The sequence below is a fragment of the Tursiops truncatus genome, chromosome 17 (assembly GCF_011762595.2).
Source record: "Tursiops truncatus isolate mTurTru1 chromosome 17, mTurTru1.mat.Y, whole genome shotgun sequence".
NCBI lineage: Eukaryota > Metazoa > Chordata > Mammalia > Artiodactyla > Delphinidae > Tursiops > Tursiops truncatus.
Window position 1 is genome coordinate 41918993 of NC_047050.1, and position 19214 is coordinate 41938206.

The 19214-nt window shown below is 38.2% G+C and overlaps 1 protein-coding gene across 4 annotated transcripts in view; it reads right to left on the minus strand.

Moving 5' to 3' along the window:
* Window positions 1-17320, minus strand: part of STK3 (serine/threonine kinase 3) — a 314180-nt gene extending 296860 nt beyond the window's left edge. For all 4 annotated transcript variants that reach the window (XR_012327279.1, XM_033842676.2, XM_019925072.3 and 1 more), the window contains exon 1: window positions 17103-17320. Coding sequence is in view for 3 of the 4 variants with exons in the window: in XM_033842676.2 (XP_033698567.1) it covers window positions 17103-17128 (26 nt within the window). In the remaining variant the exon portion in view is untranslated. The remainder of the gene's footprint in view (window positions 1-17102) is intronic.
* Window positions 17321-19214: the final 1894 nt, after the last annotated feature.

Here is a 19214-nt window from a genome sequence, read left to right on the forward strand (position 1 = left end):
TCTGTTTCCCTACACCTTAAATTTTGAAGATAAAATATGAGGATTTAGTCTCTATACACTTATAACTCCTCACTCCCACCCCAAGATAAACACTACACTTAACTGCAATAATCCCAAACAATTAATACACTGATTAAAAGTGTAACTACATTAATAAAAGTATAACTTAAGGAAAGTTCAAATTCTTGACAACATTAACATGTGTATCATTCAGTGAGTTCCATACTCTGACTTCTCCTTAATTTTTATAGACTTCATTTAATCCTCACAAAACCCAAATAGAAAGTACTATTATCACCTCCATTTTATAAGTGAGTATACCGAGACTTAGAAAAGTTAAGTAACTTACCTACCATTGCATTGCAGGAAATGGCAAAGCTAAGGTTAGAACCATGGTCTACCTGACTCTAAAGTTCTGGCTCTTGTTTCCCTAGTAATTATCACTTTTTTAATAGTATGATAGATATAATTTGATATTGTATTAAATTATTTATTAAATTGTATAATTGATATTTATTAAATTGTATGATTGATAAATTGTATAACTGATTTATTAAATTGTATAATTGATAGTGTATTTACTTTACAAAACTATGAAAATTTATGAGGGTTTAGTTAATTAGTGGCACTAGAATGAGCTGAAATCCAACTCAGAAAACAGATGCTCTACAATGCATAGAAGACTTTTTATAATTAAATGAAAGTCTTGTTTTTCAACTCTATCAAACCATTTCCTCTCAGGTTTGGCTCTCTGCCCAAAAGTACTCTAAAATTATAATTTCCTGGCAAAGAGTTTTAAAGAAAAAGTTGAGATTTTTCTCCTTCCTTCACCCTTGGAGTCTTTCATACTTCTTTCCCAAGAAAGAAACTGGAAAGTGACATGATTCCTTTTAATTTCTTGTAACAAACCTATATGAAGTTAACAAACACTGAGATATACTCCCCAGCCCTAAAGACATGTTAATGCATTTACTTTCTTAGTAACTCATTTTTCAAAAAACACAAATCCAGAAAATACAGACAGTGTAAACAGTGCATCTGAAACAGCTCCAACATACTCACATCCTACTAAAATAAAAGTTAAAAATAATTGTATAAGAAAGAGACAGACCTGTCTCATAACTTTCAATCCAGTTCATTATAAAGATTTTTAAATACTCAACAACCATACCTAGATTTGAGAACTTAAAAAGGGAATAGAATCTTTAACTGATTAAAAATAAAAGAGGAGACGTCTACATGAAACTTACAAGGTCTACTCATGAACCTACTGTATAAAAAAATCCACTATGATTTGTGCTAAAGAGACTACCTACACTTAAAAACTGGATTTACTCATATGTCTTCTTCCTCATTTATTTCCCTACATCTCAAATTTTGAAAATAAAATATGAGGATTTAGTCTCTATACACTCTCAACTCCTCACTCCATCCCTAGAACAATACTAGAATTAATTGCAATAACCCCAAACATCAACACATTCATTAAAGGTATAACCACTTTAATAAAAGTGTAACTTCAAGGAAAGTTTAAACTAACAATATTAACATCTGTATCATTCAATGAGTTCTGTACTCCGACTTCTGCATAATTTTTACAGGCTTTCATGAATAGAAGTGTGGGGCAGCCTGTGGAGGCAGTGGCTGCTTTCAGCTGTTTTCAGAGATGGACGGTATTTTGCTTGATTTCTCAGCGCAGTTTGATTAAGTACCCAGCAACAGCACATAGGAAGCCACTTCTCAGTATTTTTCTGAGGTTCTTTGTAAATAAATTAAGGGGAAAAAACTGTGAAATAGTTCGTGATTTTGGTGCTTTGTGAAAATAATTTTTGCTTTTTGTAAACTGGGATTATTTTCACCTGTTTGGGTTTTTTTAAGAAATAAAAATAAAATTTTTAAATTCCAGCTTTGTCTAATAGAAAAAAATTCAGTCGTTATATGAAAGATAAATAGCTTAAATACTTCACCCACAGAACTTAAAAATAAACTACTACAAATATAATGTTATTGTATTTGTACAGGAATACAAATACACCTCTGAAACACCAGTTCAGTCTGGTAATACCATGAGTCCTCAAAATCTAAGTAACGCTCCAAAATGACAGAAATTTGTTTTAACTTGGGAATTTTGTGGGATTTTTAGGGTAAAATCCTGTTCCTTTTTGATGCAAAAAATTGGTTATTTTCATATTAAATTTTAGAAATTTAGCAAAGTTTGAATAATTTTTCTCTCCTTCACTGCACAATAATGTTCTTAGTCAAAAGATGATTTCAAGATGTACTATGAACCCAGAAGAGAAAAAGGTCTTTGGTAAGCAAAAATTGATACAAAGAGCATGTACTTTACTTTGGCAAAGGGAGAGCTACTGTTAGGTCAGATCATTATTTCTAAGATAAGCAGCAGTTTAGAGAGGAGCATAGCAATGAGAAACGACGGGTGACAATAAAACACAAGACTGGATTAAAGGGGGAAAAACCCAGCTATGTGCAGCAACAAAGCTTCTAACACACCAAAATAGCACACTTGACTATTTCTATAAACTAAGACTATGAACAGTTCCATTAACTTCTTAATGGGTTTTTATAAACTAAAATTCATTTTAAATTAATATTAAGTAATCAAGAAAGCAAATGATCAGTCTCAGAAGACTGGGTCAAGTGTCCTCCCTCTGAAATGAATTTCCATCAAAGGTGGTTGTTTTAAAAGTGTTTTTAAAATATTTTAAGAGTATAATGCTTGAAGTGGTTGATTTCATTTATTTGGAAAATCCATTATGTGGTACACCACACTTCCCAATGACGCTGAATATCTTTAAAGTTATCACCATATCACTATTTTGGGAGATTGTCTCACATCACATGACTGTTTTATGAATATTAATTAAAGCTGACTAATCGAGTGCTGAAGGTCTGTATATAAAGGAGTGGGGTGATCCCATTTTCTTATCTTGGCCTGGTACTTGAATTCTCTTCTATTAGAAAAAAAAAGAAAAAAAAGACCTGGGCAGTATACAACGAGACTCAAGTGCATTGAAGGAAAACTCAATCTACAAGGAAAAGAAAATTATCAAAATACTTTCTTCTCAAGAGTTAACTAGTACATACATTTTTAATTTCCACTGGAATTTTTATGAAATTCCATTGCTTAATTTCATCTTTGTTTTTTTATAATTCTTAGGAACTAAATAAACTATAAATTTTATTCAGAGCAATCGTTTCTCTCCAATCTCTCTCTATGATCCAGATCTCACTAATTATTAAAAATGTTTGAATAGATATTATCATTGGAAAATGCTTACTGGCTGCTATTTGACTGCACTGACAGACTAATTCACATATCAACTTATAAGTGCAACCTAATGTCTTTTAATACAATAATTATACCAAAACTAATTCTTTCTAAAGTTATACGACACAGTGGCAAGTGTAATTTACCAACTATGTCACTGAGACAAATATCTCCTTTTACTTATTCAAAAGCACAATAAAACTTAACATGAGGGGCTAATATCAAACCTAAAAGGTTGTAACATATCTTGGATGTGCTTCATTTTCAATTCATTAGCCAGGGCTGGATTTATAAAGCAGCCTCAAGATGCCCTTGAATTTTGTTTGTTTGTACAGATATACTTTTATGTATGCAAGACAAGGCAAGCTAAAAGGTCTACCTTAAAAGTAAGCCTGAAATCTGATCAGATCACTAGTAGTGTTATCTGTCTTGGATTCTTTTATTTTCTCTTTTTCATTTAAGAAAAGAAGAAACTAGGTCACCTGAAACATTTAGAGGTGGGAAAGAAGTGAGGCTGGTTATTAGGATAACAGTGGGTCAAATGGTAACCAGTGTAAGATAGGGAGAACACAAAACTAGAAGTCCACTCTAAATAGTCTCTACCACAGAATTTGTCTATATATGTCCAATTTCTGACTCAAACTTAGAAGCATAAATGTATGGTAGAGATATTATCCAGGGAAAGAAGTGCAAAACTGCCGGTGCCATCACAATTTTTGATAGATTAGCCCATAGTTTGAAAGAATGAGTCAGTTTTCCTATCTGTAAATAAAACACTATTTTATTTTATTTATTTTTTTTAACATCTTTATTGGGGTATAATTGCTTTACAATGCTGTGTTAGTTTCTGCCCCATAACAAAGTGTATCAGTTATACATATACATATGTTCCCATATCTCTTCCCACTTGCGTCTCCCTCCCTCCCACCCTCCCTATCCCACCCCTCCAGGTGGTCACAAAGCACAGAGCCGATATCCCTGTGCCATGCGGCTGCTTCCCACTAGCTATCTACCTTACGTTTGTTAGTGTGTATATGTCCATGACTCTCTCTCGCCCTGTCACAGCTCACCCTTCCCCCTCCCCATATCCTCAAGTCTGTTCTCCAGTAGGTCTGTGTCTTTATTCCTGTCTTACCCCTAGGTTCTTCATGACATTTTTTTTCTTCTTAAATTCCATATATACGTGTTAGCATATGGTATTTGTCTTTTTCTTTCTGACTTACTTCACTCTGTATGACAGACTCTAGGTCTATCCACCTCATTACAAATAGCTCAATTTCGTTTCTTTTTACGACTGAGTAATATTCCATTGTATATATGTGCCACATCTTCTTTATCCATTCATCCGATGATGGGCACTTAGGTTGTTTCCATCTCCGGGCTATTGTAAATAGAGCTGCAATGAACATTTTGGTACATGACTCTTTTTGAATTTTGGTTTTCTCAGGGTATATGCCCAGTAGTGGGATTGCTGGGTCATATGGTAGTTCTATTTGTGGCTGAACCAATTCACATTCCCACCAGCAGTGCAAGAGTGTTCCCTTTTCTCCACACCCTCTCCAGCATTTATTGTTTCTAGATTTTTTGATGATGGCCATTCTGAATGGTGTGAGATGATATCTCATTGTAGTTTTGATTTGCATTTCTCTAATGATGAATGATGTTGAGCATTCTTTCATGTGTTTGTTGGCAGTCTGTATATCTTCTTTGGAGAAATGTCTATTTAGGTTTTCTGCCCATTTTTGGATTGGGTTGTTTGTTTTTTAGTTATTGAGCTGCTTGTAAATTTTGGAGATTAATCCTTTGTCAGTTGTTTCATTTGCAAATATTTTCTCCCATTCTGAGGGTTGTCTTTTGGTCTTGTTTATGGTTTCCTTTGCTGTGCAAAAGCTTTGAAGTTTCATTAGGTTCCATTTGTTTATTTTTGTTTTTATTTCCATTACTCTAGGAGGTGGGTCAGAAAGGATCTTGCTGTGATTTATGTCATAGAGTGTTCTGCCTTTGTTTTCCTCTAAGAGTTTGATAGTTTCTGGCCTTACATTTAGGTCTTTAATCCATTTTGAGCTTATTTTTGTGTATGGTGTTCGGGAGTGATCTAATCTCATACTTTTACATGTATCTGTCCAGTTTTCCCAGCACCACTTACTGAAGAGGCTGTCCTTTCTCCACTGTACATCCTGCCTCCTTTATCAAAGATAAGGTGTCCATATGTGCGTGGGTTTATCTCTGGGCTTTCTATCCTGTTCCTGTTTCCTATCTTTCTGTTTTTGTGCCAGTACCATACTGTCTTGATTACTGTAGCTTTGTAGTATAGTCTGAAGTCAGGGAGCCTGATTCCTCCAGCTCCTTTTTTCGTTCTCAAGATTGCTTTGGCTATTCGGGGTCTTTTGTGTTTCCATACAAATTGCGAAATTTTTTGTTCTACTTCTGTGAAAAATGCCAGTGGTAGTTTGATAGGGATTGCATTGAATCTATAGATTGCTTTGGGTAGTAGAGTCATTTTCACATGTTGATTCTTCCAATCCAAGAACATGGTATATCTCTCCATCTATTTGTATCATCTTTAATTTCTTTCATCAGTGTCTTATAATTTTCTGCATACAGGTCTTTTGTCTCCTTAGGTAGCTTTATTCCTAGATATTTTATTCTTTTTGTTGCAATGGTAAATGGGAGTGTTTTCTTGATTTCCATTTCAGATTTTTCATCATTAGTATATAGGAATGCCAGAGATTTCTGTGCATTAATTTTGTATCCTGCTACTTTACCAAATTCATTGATTAGCTCTAGTAGTTTTCTGGTAGCATCTTTAGGATTTTCTATGTATAAAAACACTATTTTAAAATAACATCATATTAGTGCCCAGGTTGAGGTCTTGAAATACCATCTCTCACTAAAAGTAGGGCTTATTGGAAAAGGCTGATTCCCGATCTGGGACAGAAGACGGTCAAGATGAGCCCTGAATTTCTTATCACAGCATGGAGCAAAAAGCTGTCAAAAGACCGCTCAGGTCATGTTGTCTCCTGAAGGGATTCCCACTGATCAAAGATGGGACACTTTGAGCTTCAGCAAAAGTAACTGCAATGGATTAAATCCAACAAATATGTTTACATCCATCAGCTCATAATGGCATTTTAAAAAAGAGAAAAAAAATAATTGGTCCCCTTTGGAGGAAAACAGGGAACTGATTATCTTAAAAACAGGTAAATAAAGGGAAAGAATCAAGCATTTATCCCGTCTTTCCTTTACAAACTATACCACTGGGTAACCAGAGGATGAGAAAAGTGACTCTTTATAAAACCATTCCAACTAATAAATGAAAACAAAATGGTATATTTAGAATTTCACCATTTTGCAACACCCAACAAATTAACAGAAATAAGCATGAACCATCAACAGCTGCTAACATCACAAAAAAGAGAGGCAACCAGACATTGTCTCATATAGTCTTGCCAAACACCACCTATAATAATGCCTAAGGGACTGACTTGAGCCTGATCCAGTCTCTGGATCCAGCTGCCCATTTGCAGGAAATATGGAAGACAAAGGAACATGCTGAACTGCGCTTTGAGCAAGCAATCAGCAAAATCCAGGCTGTGGAAAACTACAATTCAAACAGCCTGGGTCTTCAACAGGAAAAGGAAAAGAAAAAAGATGGAGGACCAACCTGAAGATTAAAAACGACAACTCATATAAATACTGTTTTTTAATCGGCAAGACTAACCTACAGTGTCTGGCAAGGTACATTTAAGTTATTACTATAGAAGTCAGGATAATGGTTACATGTGGAAAGAGGTGGCTGTGATTGTGATGGAGCACTCAGAAGGGGCTTCCTGAGAGGGTGGCAAAATTCTGTTTCTTAACCTGATTGGTGATTATAAAGGTGTCTGACTTACAGTAATTCATCAAACCACACATTTGTTTTTTACTGATGTTTTATTTTGCAATAAAAAGATTTTTCTTAAATAACAGGTCACCCAAACAATTCAACACCTAACAAAGGCTTAATCTGTTTCCCATTCTCTAGTCTAATGAGGTGAAAACAAGAGGTTGAAAAAGGAAGTCAGTGCCCATCATTTCCTCCCTACCCACTTCCACTTCTAAGGGAACCACCTAATATCACATTTTGGGTGGAATAGATTCACATTCCTGAGAATGTGGAATTCTAAGAAAGAGATTATAGATACCTAACCTGTTCCTCTCCCAGCCTTTCCCCATCCCCCAAGCTGCTCAAACCCAAAACCTAGGAGCCAGAATTGATTCCTTCTTCCTCATTCCCCATATCTAATTTATCAGTAAGTCTTTCATTTCCAACTCCAAAACATAACTGAAATCTGTCCACTTCTCTCCATCTCCACTGACTTCACCATCTCTAACCAAGTGCAACAGCCTCCTCATTTGTTTGCCTGCTTTTATTCCTAACCCTCTACAATTTATTCTACCCAAAGCAACAAGAATGATCTTTTAAAAACATAAACTGCTTAAAATTCCACTTAAAACTCTTTAATGACAGCCCACTATACTGACTTAAATCCAAATTCCTTTCCATGGCCTGAATCATTGAATCCCTGCCCATCTCTCTGACCTCATCTCCAACCACTTCTCCCATTCTACAACCCAGCCACGGTGGCCTTATTTCAACTCCTCCCACACACTAAACTCTTTCCCACCTCCAGGTCTTCTCACAGCTTTTCCCTCTTCCTGGAATACTCTTTCCGGCTACTCACACAGAATACGTCTCAACCTCATGTTCACAGCTTAAGTACCTTCTCAGGAAGCAGGTTCCACCATTTTTCTCTGTCAATACATACTACTTCTACCCTTCATAGCTCAAGCTCCAACTGGAGTGTATGTTCTATGAGGGCAAAGATTTCATCTGTTTCATTCAACAATGTACCCAGCAGCTGACATTTGAAAGGTAGTTAACAATTACTGAATATATGAATAAATGAACAAATTAATGAACTCAAGGATGACAGTCAATTGCTGCCATGAGCAATAATCAATGAGTAAAAGAAGTCAGTTTTTAGAAAGAAACAGGAGAATGGGGTAACCCAGCAAATGGGAAAAATAATGCGGCTCCAGGGAGAAAGAGTCAAGGAAATTAACTGCCTATTCTCTTTAATTTATGCTTGCTTCAAATATGTAAAAAGTTCACCTAAATTTCAAAAATAATTTTAATTTGCATTCCTTTCCAATTACAGAACTCTAGGTCCCATGATTTCAGAAAACCAAAAATTCTAAAAATGAAAAAATGATCTGCAACCTAAAAGTCCATCAACAGATGAATGGATAAAGAAGATGTAGTATACATACACACAATGGAATATTACTCAGCCATAAAAAGAATGAAATAATGCCATTTTTAGCAACATGAATGGATCTAGAAATTATAGTATTAAGTGAAGTAAGTCAGGTGAAGACAAATATCATATGATATCACTTATATGTAGAATCTAAAGAAATGATACAAATGAACTTATTTACAAAACAGAAGTGGACTCACACATAGAAAACAAACTTAAGGTTACCAAAGGGGATGGGGGGGCATAAATTAGGAGTTTGGGATTAATATATACACACTACTGTATGTAAAATAAGTAAACAACAAGGACCTACTGTACAGCACAGAGAACTATACTCAATATCTTGTAATAACCTATAATGGAAAAGAATATGAAAAAGAATATATATGTGTGTGTGCATATAACTGAATCACTTTGCTGTACACTCGAAACTAACATAATATTGTAAATTAACTATACTTCAATTTTTTTTTAAAGTAGGGATATAGAAAGCAATTGCTAAGGCAAAAAACAAAAGATGATCTAGACAGAGAATAACATTCTATATTTTGAATACATGACAGAAACTACTCATCCTTAGAATCACATATGCTCAACGATTTCCCCATTTATAAGTGTATCAAGATACTAATATTTATATCAACATATCTGAAAAATTTACTCTATTTTATCTCCTTATTAAGATGTCTGGTATTATATAAAATCTATAGACTAACTCAGAACCCACATATAGTACTACCACATGTACACCTATATTAATTATCATTAATGCTAAGAGCTTCCTGTTAATTCTCATTTTGCTACAAAGTCATTTTTAAAGATATGTCCTTTGATGTACTATTAAGAAGTTCAAGGTAATCTGCACCTTAATTTCATGGCATGCAAGCAATGGACTTATTTTTAATTTTTATACATGTCTGTTTACATATTTGTTACTTCATTTATTCAACTTGAGACTGTGTAGAGAAAACAATTGTAATAAGACATTTCAAATATAGAATCTTTGTTCTACAATATGAGCTAAAAAACTTCTTGAACTTAGAGTAACCCTAACATATGAGGCAACTCAAATAAAATCACAACAAAAAAGCAGCTTGGGACAAATAAAAAAGAAAATTTCTTATCAGGTAGTATCAATTTTCACTTTAGAAGAAAAAATCTAAAGACCTCTGGTAGATAGAGAGGGTGGAGCTGTTAGGGAGTCAGAAGTTGATGTCATCTTAATTACAGTGGGATATTTCCAGTGTACAGGGTCATTCTACACCAGAAAGCAAAAGAGCCTTTGCCTCAAAGAAATCTTCATGTATTATATTTGCCTTTATAAACTCTGTCAGACACCATGGATAATCATTTTCCATTTTCCCATACCTTAATTGGGACATATATACAGTGTTCAAAATACAGTAGTTTTTAAATAATGGTTTCCTCTCTCCCCTTCCCCTCTTCCCTTTTTAGAATCTTAAAAGAATATCTCTATTGTATGTATAGCTTGTTACAATTATACCACTCCGGATTCCTTTGGCAATACCATCATCAGGAATGGTGCTGGAAATGAAATCCATTTCCTCACTGTCACAACTACATACACCAACAATGTTTTTCAAACTGCAGATCGCAGCTGATTAGTAGGTCATGAAAATGATTTGGTGGGTCATGACCAGCAATTTTTCAATGAACTAGAACAGAACAGAAAATAGAAAAGTACCAGAGAACATCACACATAGTTCATTCCATGAAACTTCTGTTTTTGGGTCTCATCATCAATATTAAAAAAAAAAAAAAAGAGACAGTGAAAGCCATAATATATGATGGCCTGAAGTGACAGTACCCCTAGTTCTACAGAGACTTCCTTGAAACTAGAAAAACTAAATTCTAAGCACTTTTCCTCCCTTATAACCAAACAAGAAGTGCTCAATTTAAACCCATTATTTTTAAAGCTTTACTAATACACATTTCTGGAATGACCACTGGAATTTTCTGGGATTACTTCAGAAAAACAAACTTCAACCTAGCTGTGTTTAACACACATTTACCTTTTTATTTATGTTTCTAACAAATTCTTTTGTACCAATACATGCTATATCTCAGCCCCTTAAAGAACAATGGATAAGTTAATCATTGCCTACAGTTGACTAAAGACTGAGTTTATCTCCTGTCTTAATGTACAACGGAAGACTGCTCACCAGGAACTGCTCCAGATGCTGTCATGCTCCCTCTCTCTAGGAAGGAAGAGCCAGTTGATTTTTCCCATCTACAGGGCCTAAATCAATTCTAATGGAGCTGGTGCCACCCCAAATTAACCAAGAAAAGCCAAAGGGAGGACAGATATGCTGTAGGGACCAAGTCATTAATGCAAAGAGATGCTCCTGTTCGCTGGATTCTTCTCTCACTGATTACTTAGAACACCTCCTCCATTTGCCTGCCACTGAAGTTGGAAGCTTCCCCCAGGGCCAATCCACTGAGGCCGCTGCTTTTGTTTAAGAGTTCTAAGAATTCATCTTCTCAAGGTCAACTGGAGTTCTCCACTTAGTGAACCTCTCCGATAATAAACACACAAGAATTTTACTTTCTAACGTTCCAAGGACACTGAATTAGGCATACAGACATAAAATGAAGCCCATTATTTTCTCACTGCAATATCTTCATGATTTTCCTGACACCCTACTATCTACTTATCTGGTTTGTTGCTTTGTCCCACCCAACTCAATTCCTGAGAGTTTTCCCTGTTGTCTTTTTACCTCTGTTCCTAATTTCCAGCCTAAGGTCAGAGCCACTGATGCTACAGACTGATGTGGGCTCTTCATGCTGAGGAACATATGAATACCTTCTACTTTACCCTTCTGTATCTTTGTCACTTTACCTTGGATTTTTCATTCCATAATCTTATCTTTTTTTTTCGCGGCACGCAGGCCTCTCATTGTTGTGGCCTCTCCCGTTGCGGAGCACAGGCTCCAGACGCGCAGGCCCAGCAGCCACGGCTCACGGGCCCAGCCGCTCCGCGGCATGTGGGATCTTCCCAGACCGGGGCACAAACCCATGTCCCCTGCATCGGCAGGCGGACCCTCAAGCACTGCGCCACCAGGGAAGCCCCATAATCTATCTTTTGACTGATAATCCATTCATTCATAGCAACACTTTGCCTTATAAAATGATTGCTTTCTTACCTTCACTCTTCATTTGTGTGAATGCACTTTGTAATCCTAACATGTTGACTTCGATCTTAACTTCACTTTCTCCAAACTAACCACCTCTTTACACTATTAAAAAAAAAACTGCCACAGAATCCAACTATAGCTTAAATCATAGAACTCTCAAAGGAACCCTCCTACACTGTTGGTGGGAATGTAAATTGGTACAGCCACTATGGAGAACAGTATGGGAGTTCCTTCAAAAACTAAAAACAGGGCTTCCGCGGTAGCACAGTGGTTAAGAATCCGCCTGCCGATGCAGGGGACATGGGTTCAAGCCCTGGTCCGGGAAGATCCCACATGCCACGGAGCAACTAAGCCCGTGCGTCACAACTACTGAGCCTGCGTGCTCTAGGGCCCGTGCTCCACAACAAGAGAAGCCACTGCAATGAGAAGCATGTGCACCGCAACAAAGAGTAGCCCCCACTCGCCGCCACTAGAGAAAACCTGTGTGCAGCAACAAGGACCCAATGCAGCCAAAAATAAATAATTAAATAAAATTTTTTAAAAAAAACAAAAAGCTAAAATCATAGCTACCATATGGCCCTGCAATCCCACTCCTGGGCATATATCTGGAGAAAAACATGGTCCAAAAGGATACATGCGCCCCAAAGTTCATTGCAGCACTGTTTACAATAGCCAAGACATAGAAGCAACCTAAATGTCCATCAACAGAGGAATGGATAAAGAAGATGTGGTACATATATACAATGGAATATTACTCGGCCATTAAAAAGAATGCAATAATGCCATTTGCAGCAACATGGATGGACCTAGAGACTGTCATACTGAGTGAAGTCAGACAGAAAGAGAAATATCATATGATACCCCTTATATGCAGAATCTAAAAAGAAATGATACAAATGAACTTATTTACAAAACAGAAACAGACTCACAGACTTAGAGAACGAACTTATGGTTACCAGGGGGGAAGGATGGGAGGAAGGGATAGTCAGGGAGTATGGGATCAACATGTACACACTGCTATATTTAAAATGGATAACCAACAAGGACCTACTGTAGAGCATAGGGAACTCTGCTCAATGTTATGTGGCAGCCTGGATGGGAGGGGAGTTTGGGGGAGAATGGATACATGTACATATATGGCTGAGTCGCTTTGCTGTGCACCTGAAACTATCACAACATTGTTAATTGACTATACTCCAATATAAAATAAAAAGTTTAAAAAATAAATAAACAAAATTTAAAAAGAACTCTCCTTATCTTGAGAGTAAATATGCTTCAGTAGCTTACTCTCTTATTATCCTTCCAGTGTTTTCACTGTTCCAAACCAACTTGTCCTCTAAGTAAACCTCTATTAATAGATTTTAAATAACAATTAATCCTATAACCTAACGGAAACAAAGCCTATCTGGTAAAGTATATCTCACGAACAATGGTTTTCTTTACTCGCTTTGACTAGTACTGTATATAACTACCCTCCCTCCAGCAGCCAGCGCTCTCATGCTGCCCACCTGTCTATCACAGAGAACCACCTCCCCTTCTATGAATGTTCTACTTGGAGAAGACCCCATGTTTGGTCACCTCCCTTTCTACCTATCAAAACTTACCTATTCTGTGGTCATTTTGCTGTCACCTAGTACTACCCCTACAAAGAAATCTGATAAACTCGAAGTACCAAAATGCTAATAATTAATAACCATTTAATGGATTTCCCTTCCCAGAATGACTTAATTTTAATAAGGATTTCTGAAGACCTCTGTGACAAACAATTAAGGAAATCTGGGGAATCTAAAAGCCATTCTGATCCTCAAGTTAGTGACATAGCTGACCACATCTACTGCCTATGTTTAACACGAGCCTTGTTGAGGACACCAAATCAATAATGCGAGGATAAGAGGGACCTTACAGATCATCTAATCCCTAGATTCTCAGATCTGGTTGCACAGTTGGAATCTCCAACTCCCAGAGGAGAAGAATGATACCCAAAGAAGCAAATTTCAAAGTCAGTGACAAAGCTGGGCCTAACACCCAGGCCTAATGCTATGTCAGATATATATGAACAACAGGCTAAAAGTATAAAGCCATGTATGGGAATGACACATACCCAATTCAGAACAGTGACAACCCTTTGGCGGATGGGGAGGGAATGCAATTGAGAACAGATATACTTAGGGGGCTTCAACTATATTGGGAATATTTTAAGCTGGGTAGTGATATGTAAGTATTTACTAAATTTGTCCCCATTATCTTTTGGGTGTCTAAAATTTTGTAATTAAAAAAAGGACAATTTGAAGATGGATACTCAAATGGATATCATATTAGGAATAAAAAGAAATATCTTAGGCTAGGAAGTACTCAAATAAGATACTGCATGAAACAGGCCTTGAACAAAACACAGATTACTAGCAAAAAAATAACACAAATTTTCTAAAGGAAAAGCATGAAAAAAGGCAAAGCTGAGAGTACCCACAGCCTATAACCTAAATAAAGAACAATAGGGAAACTTTGGAAGGACAGATTCAGCTTGGATAAGTAACAAAAGGCTGGGGGTTAAGGTTGAGATCAAGTGATAGGGGCCTTGGGTACTAAGTCAACTAAAAAAATCAATCCAAAAATAAAGGAGTAGCATGACTGAAGTGATGTTTTAGCAAAACAATCAGAAGCCATGTGCAGGATGAACTAAAGCAGTGTTCTATGGATCATTAGGAGGTTCTGTGGGACACCAAAAGGGGACTAGAAGGAGGTAAGGCGCTGGCAACTAGGTTCTGGCGCCCTGCCCCTACTCCAAAGAGAGCCCTTCTGCTGTTAAAATGTTTCTGCTGTTAAAATTTTTTGATAATCACTGGACCACAATGCCCAATTGGAAGGCACTGCTATAAATCAACTGTGAGGGTCTTAAAACCCTGGAATGAGATAGTAGTATTGGGAACGAAAGGGGCGGGGGGGAAAATGAATCCACAGACTTTTTGATGGAAAATTTGATAGGATCTAATGTTAAACTAAATAGGATAATGAAAGAATGGCTCTACACGAAGAAAAAACAAAAATACTAACTGAGAAGCAGCTATTGGTCATACAGACTTGAGCATCAGCAACATATATGTGACCATGTAAAAATGTATGGGCCCTAAGGAAGAGCTACTCACAGCAGAAAAGCAAAGTGGCCTTCTTACACAGATTAAAAACAGAACAAAGGGGACCAGAAGATTATAGAAAGAGGTGACCACGGAATGCTAAGAAAGCAAGCATAGTTTCAAAAAGAGGCATCACTGTACACAATGAGCGGGTGCACAGCCCTTGCAGCCAATCAGACCCAGGGTTCTGGCACCTCCTCCACCTGCCCAACTTATTTAATCTCTCCAAGCTTCATTTAATGAGTCAAATATAAACTAACAACTACCATTATTGAACATATCATGAAGCACTGTGCTAAGTGCTTTACATCTGACCTCATTTACTCCAAAACACATTTTACAGATTAAGAAATTAAATTTAGAACTAGCATAGTAAATTGCAGAGCCAGGATTCCTATTTCTTGAGACAATAAAGTAAAAGAATGTATATATAAAATTCCTGGCAAATAGTAAGACCTCAAAAAATGGTAGCTATATTTCATTATTAGAGGGTAATGATTAAGAGGAGCAACACAAAAATTCACTGTCAGTTATCTCTGTCGTAGCCTTCCATGTGGCAAACCCCCCTAGTGACCTCATCTATAAAAACAGGATTAATGTCTGTAATCCAACCTACTCAGCAGGGTTGCTATAAGGATTAAATGATATTATGAAAAAGAAAATGCTATGAAAAAAATTTTAAGAGATACTCAAATATATGGGATTGTCACATATCTTTTGCTCTTTAGAAATGCCTTCCTGGATGAACATGTCTCTCTGAAGAGAGCTAAAAATAACTCTCTTAAATGTGCAACCACCACTTTGAAGGTATAAGTCACCATGGAACAGTGATATATACCACCCACCCCTCCCCCAACCCCTCCAGGTTCTCTAATGTCCCTGCAAGGCAGGCGTTCTCTTACGTCTATAGTGAAACTCTGATAACTCAGAATAGAGCTAATCAATACAGAGAACTTGTACTCCAATTCAGAGTTATTCAACTTGGCCTTATGGTACTATCTTGGAGGTGCCCCTTACAGTTCTTCCAAAACAAGATGGGGGAAACACTGATTCCAGTTTTCTTCTATAGTATTAAAACTGGGTGCCAAATCAATATTAGAATTGGGATATTTTAAAATGCCAGAAAAGAATCTATCAAGGGCTCTGACAGCAGGTGTCTTTTGGAAACTCCTCCACAACCCCCCTTTTTCACCTGAACAGATGGTTCCCAGACCTCAAGGCTCACATGTCTAGTCACACAATTCACAACAGCTCACAAAGTTCCTACCTTTTTAATTATTACATGTTCCTGAATATACCACCTTTCATCTAAAGATCTCTAGTATCAAAACACTCTTCACTCTTCACAACAGCATTATGGGAGAGAGATTAGTACACTTATTTTATAAATTAAAAATGAGAGACTGAAGTTAAATGTTTTATCCAGCATCAGTTGATTGATTCATTCTTAAGGAGAAAATGCACATTATGAATTTATATCAATGGACAGCCTTGATTCAGCTTCACACGATCATTTCAAATACCAGTTCAAAAGTATCTACTGTGTACTCGTACACTTCCAATATAACAAAGAATAAATATAAACTAACAGTAAATACCAAAGCATCACTATTTTTACATGCTAAAAGAAAACCAAACCAAAAAAAAAAAAACTATATGGCAGAGGGGTTCTAATTTAAGATTCCTACTGTCTTGCATCCATAAATACTTTTGAACTTGCGGAGGAAGGGGAGAGGAACACCTGTCAGTGCAGCATATCCACACTAAGTTTTACAAGGCTGTGTAGCTATTAATATTTAATTCCTTGAACTGTAAATAAACAACCCGCTTTCTCAAAAAAAAAAGGCAATATTATGGAAAACATTTGACAGGAAAGCCTACATGGTTGTAAGCAGCCCAATAATTTCCTAGTTTTACGTCTCCCAGTTCGTGAACTTGCCACGAGGGAAAACTCCACCCGCCCCAGGAGTCCGGCCGCCGGGCGCCCAGCGCTGCCCACCGACTCTCCACCCGCGCCAGGCCCGGCGGGCCGCGGGGGAAGCGAGGCTCGGCCTCCCCTCGGGCCCCCTCGCCCCACGGACAGATGCGGCTCGGCACTCGGACCCGCCTCGCGACCCCCGGCGCGCCCGGCTCAGGGCCCCACAGTCTGGGAGAGGTGTCTCGGTCCCCCCCAGGCCTAGCCGCCCCCGCCCCCCTCCTTCTCCCCACGCCCCGCGTTCGTTACCTCTTGGGCGCCGGCGGCTGCTCCATGGCGGCTGGGGGCAGAAGGAGGTACCAGGTGGCCGGCGAAGGTCGGAGCGGGCAAAGAGCCGGGGCACCGGCCGGCCGAGCCCGGGGAACCACAGAAGGAAACTCCAGGAACTCCAACCAACTTCCCCGTAACTCCGCAGCGGATCCCCCGCCCGCTGGCGAGTGCGGCGCCTCCCGGCCCGCCCCGCCCCTCGGCCGCCGGCCTCCGGCTGCGGGTGGCGAAGGGTGGGCGGAGCCATGCGCTGGAGAGGGTGACTGGTGGGCGGAGCCGAGGGCGGAGGGTGGGGCCGGTCCTAGTGCAGGGGAAAAAAGGAGCTGGGACTGGAAGGGCGAGAGGGTGAGGCCTAGTCAGGACCCAGAGCCTCTCTCTGCTGGCCTGGGGCACGTTGCTTTGAAGTGGCCCAAAGCTGCCGCTCCTCACTTGCCTTCATTGCTTTTGCCCCAGTCTGATTTGACTCATTTCTCTGGATTTCCCAAGGATACCTCCCAAACATCTTGAGCAGTCGTTTGAAGTACTGCTAACTGCCCACGCTCCCCTCTCTAGTTCTCATTATAATTATTGGTTATGTTTTCCCCCAGCCATCCCCCAGTAATAGGGATACTTCTGGAAATTCTTGTTTGATTTGATTGTGGACAAACTCCTCACAATAATTAGGTCTAATTACAAAGAAAATAATTACTGCAGTGAGATCTCTCATGCACTAGATTCAGTGTGCTGTGGCCTTACCAGCTGTTCAACTGGGTAACCTGGCAAAACTATCACAAATTATGGTGCTTGGAAAAGTATTCAGTTAGACCCCTCCTTGCATCCATATTGTGCGTGTACCGCTTAACCTTAAATTTCATCTATAAATATCTTTCTTATGACCATACACAGCTGCTATGTAATGACTTTGCTTGTTTTTGTTAGAAATTGTCAAGATGTAGTATCATAGAGTTTTTTGAAGATTCGAGCAAAGAATATGAAGAGAATATTGTAAACATTAATCCAAATTACACTTGTCTATTAACAGTCTTTTTGCATTATTTTAAGTTTTGCTATGTAATAAACTTACATGATTTATTTTCAAACCATTATATTCTCCCCCAAACTTAGTTATTTTAAATTTGTTAAGACCATTCATTGTTGAAACCTAAGGTCAAATTCTGTGAACAAGAGAGATTATTACAGAATTTATACTTATTTGCATTTATTAAAGATCCACAGAATAACAGTTCGGAAGTAACAAGACAATTAAGATGTCAAAGCTAGGAAGAACCTTTGAAATTATTTCATTCTATCCCTCACTCTGTCCTCATCCCCAACACTGCTTTGGGCCTATGGGTGGTAACAGCTCTGCAATTCCCAGATTCCTCCTCTATTCTCTACATCCCCCTAGACCTCAACCCTCCTCATATGACCCTAATTTGAGTGTACCTTCAAAAGGGTTTCCTACTGGAACCCTAACTGAGACACCCATAAAGAAGGCTTGTGGAAGGAGGAGGAATAATATCAGAAAATAAATCTCTGCGGTCTCCCCTCAGTTTGAAAGGGAGAGGGCTAACAATTGTTGTATGACCCCAGTGGGATCAGACACTTGGCCTACATGATCTCATTAAACCCTTAAAACTGCCTTGTTAGGTAGTTATTCCTGCTTTAGGTGAAGAAACTGAGGTTCAGATGGGTGGAGGGAATTACCCTAGGCCAAACAGAAAATCTGCATTCTAACTCATGCCTTTGTAACTCCAAAGCCATGCCTTATCCCACTGTAAGTCAGTCAATATATATTTACTGAGCACTTATGTATGCAGGCACTGTTCTCAGTGCTGGGGATTCATCAGTAAAGAAAATAGACAAAAAATTCCTGCCCTCATAGGGTTTACATTCTAGTTAGGGGAACATAATAAGACAAATAAGTAACTAATCAATAATGTTAGGTACTGAAAACTGGTCAGGAAGAAAAATAAAATGGGGAAAGGGAATATAAAGTGGAAACAAGGGGTGAAATTTAGAAAGGGTGGCCAGGGAAGGCCTTAATGAGAGGGTGACTTAGGAGGAAGTATGGGGAGAGCCATGCAGATTGCTATAGGAAGAGAACTGTCAGGC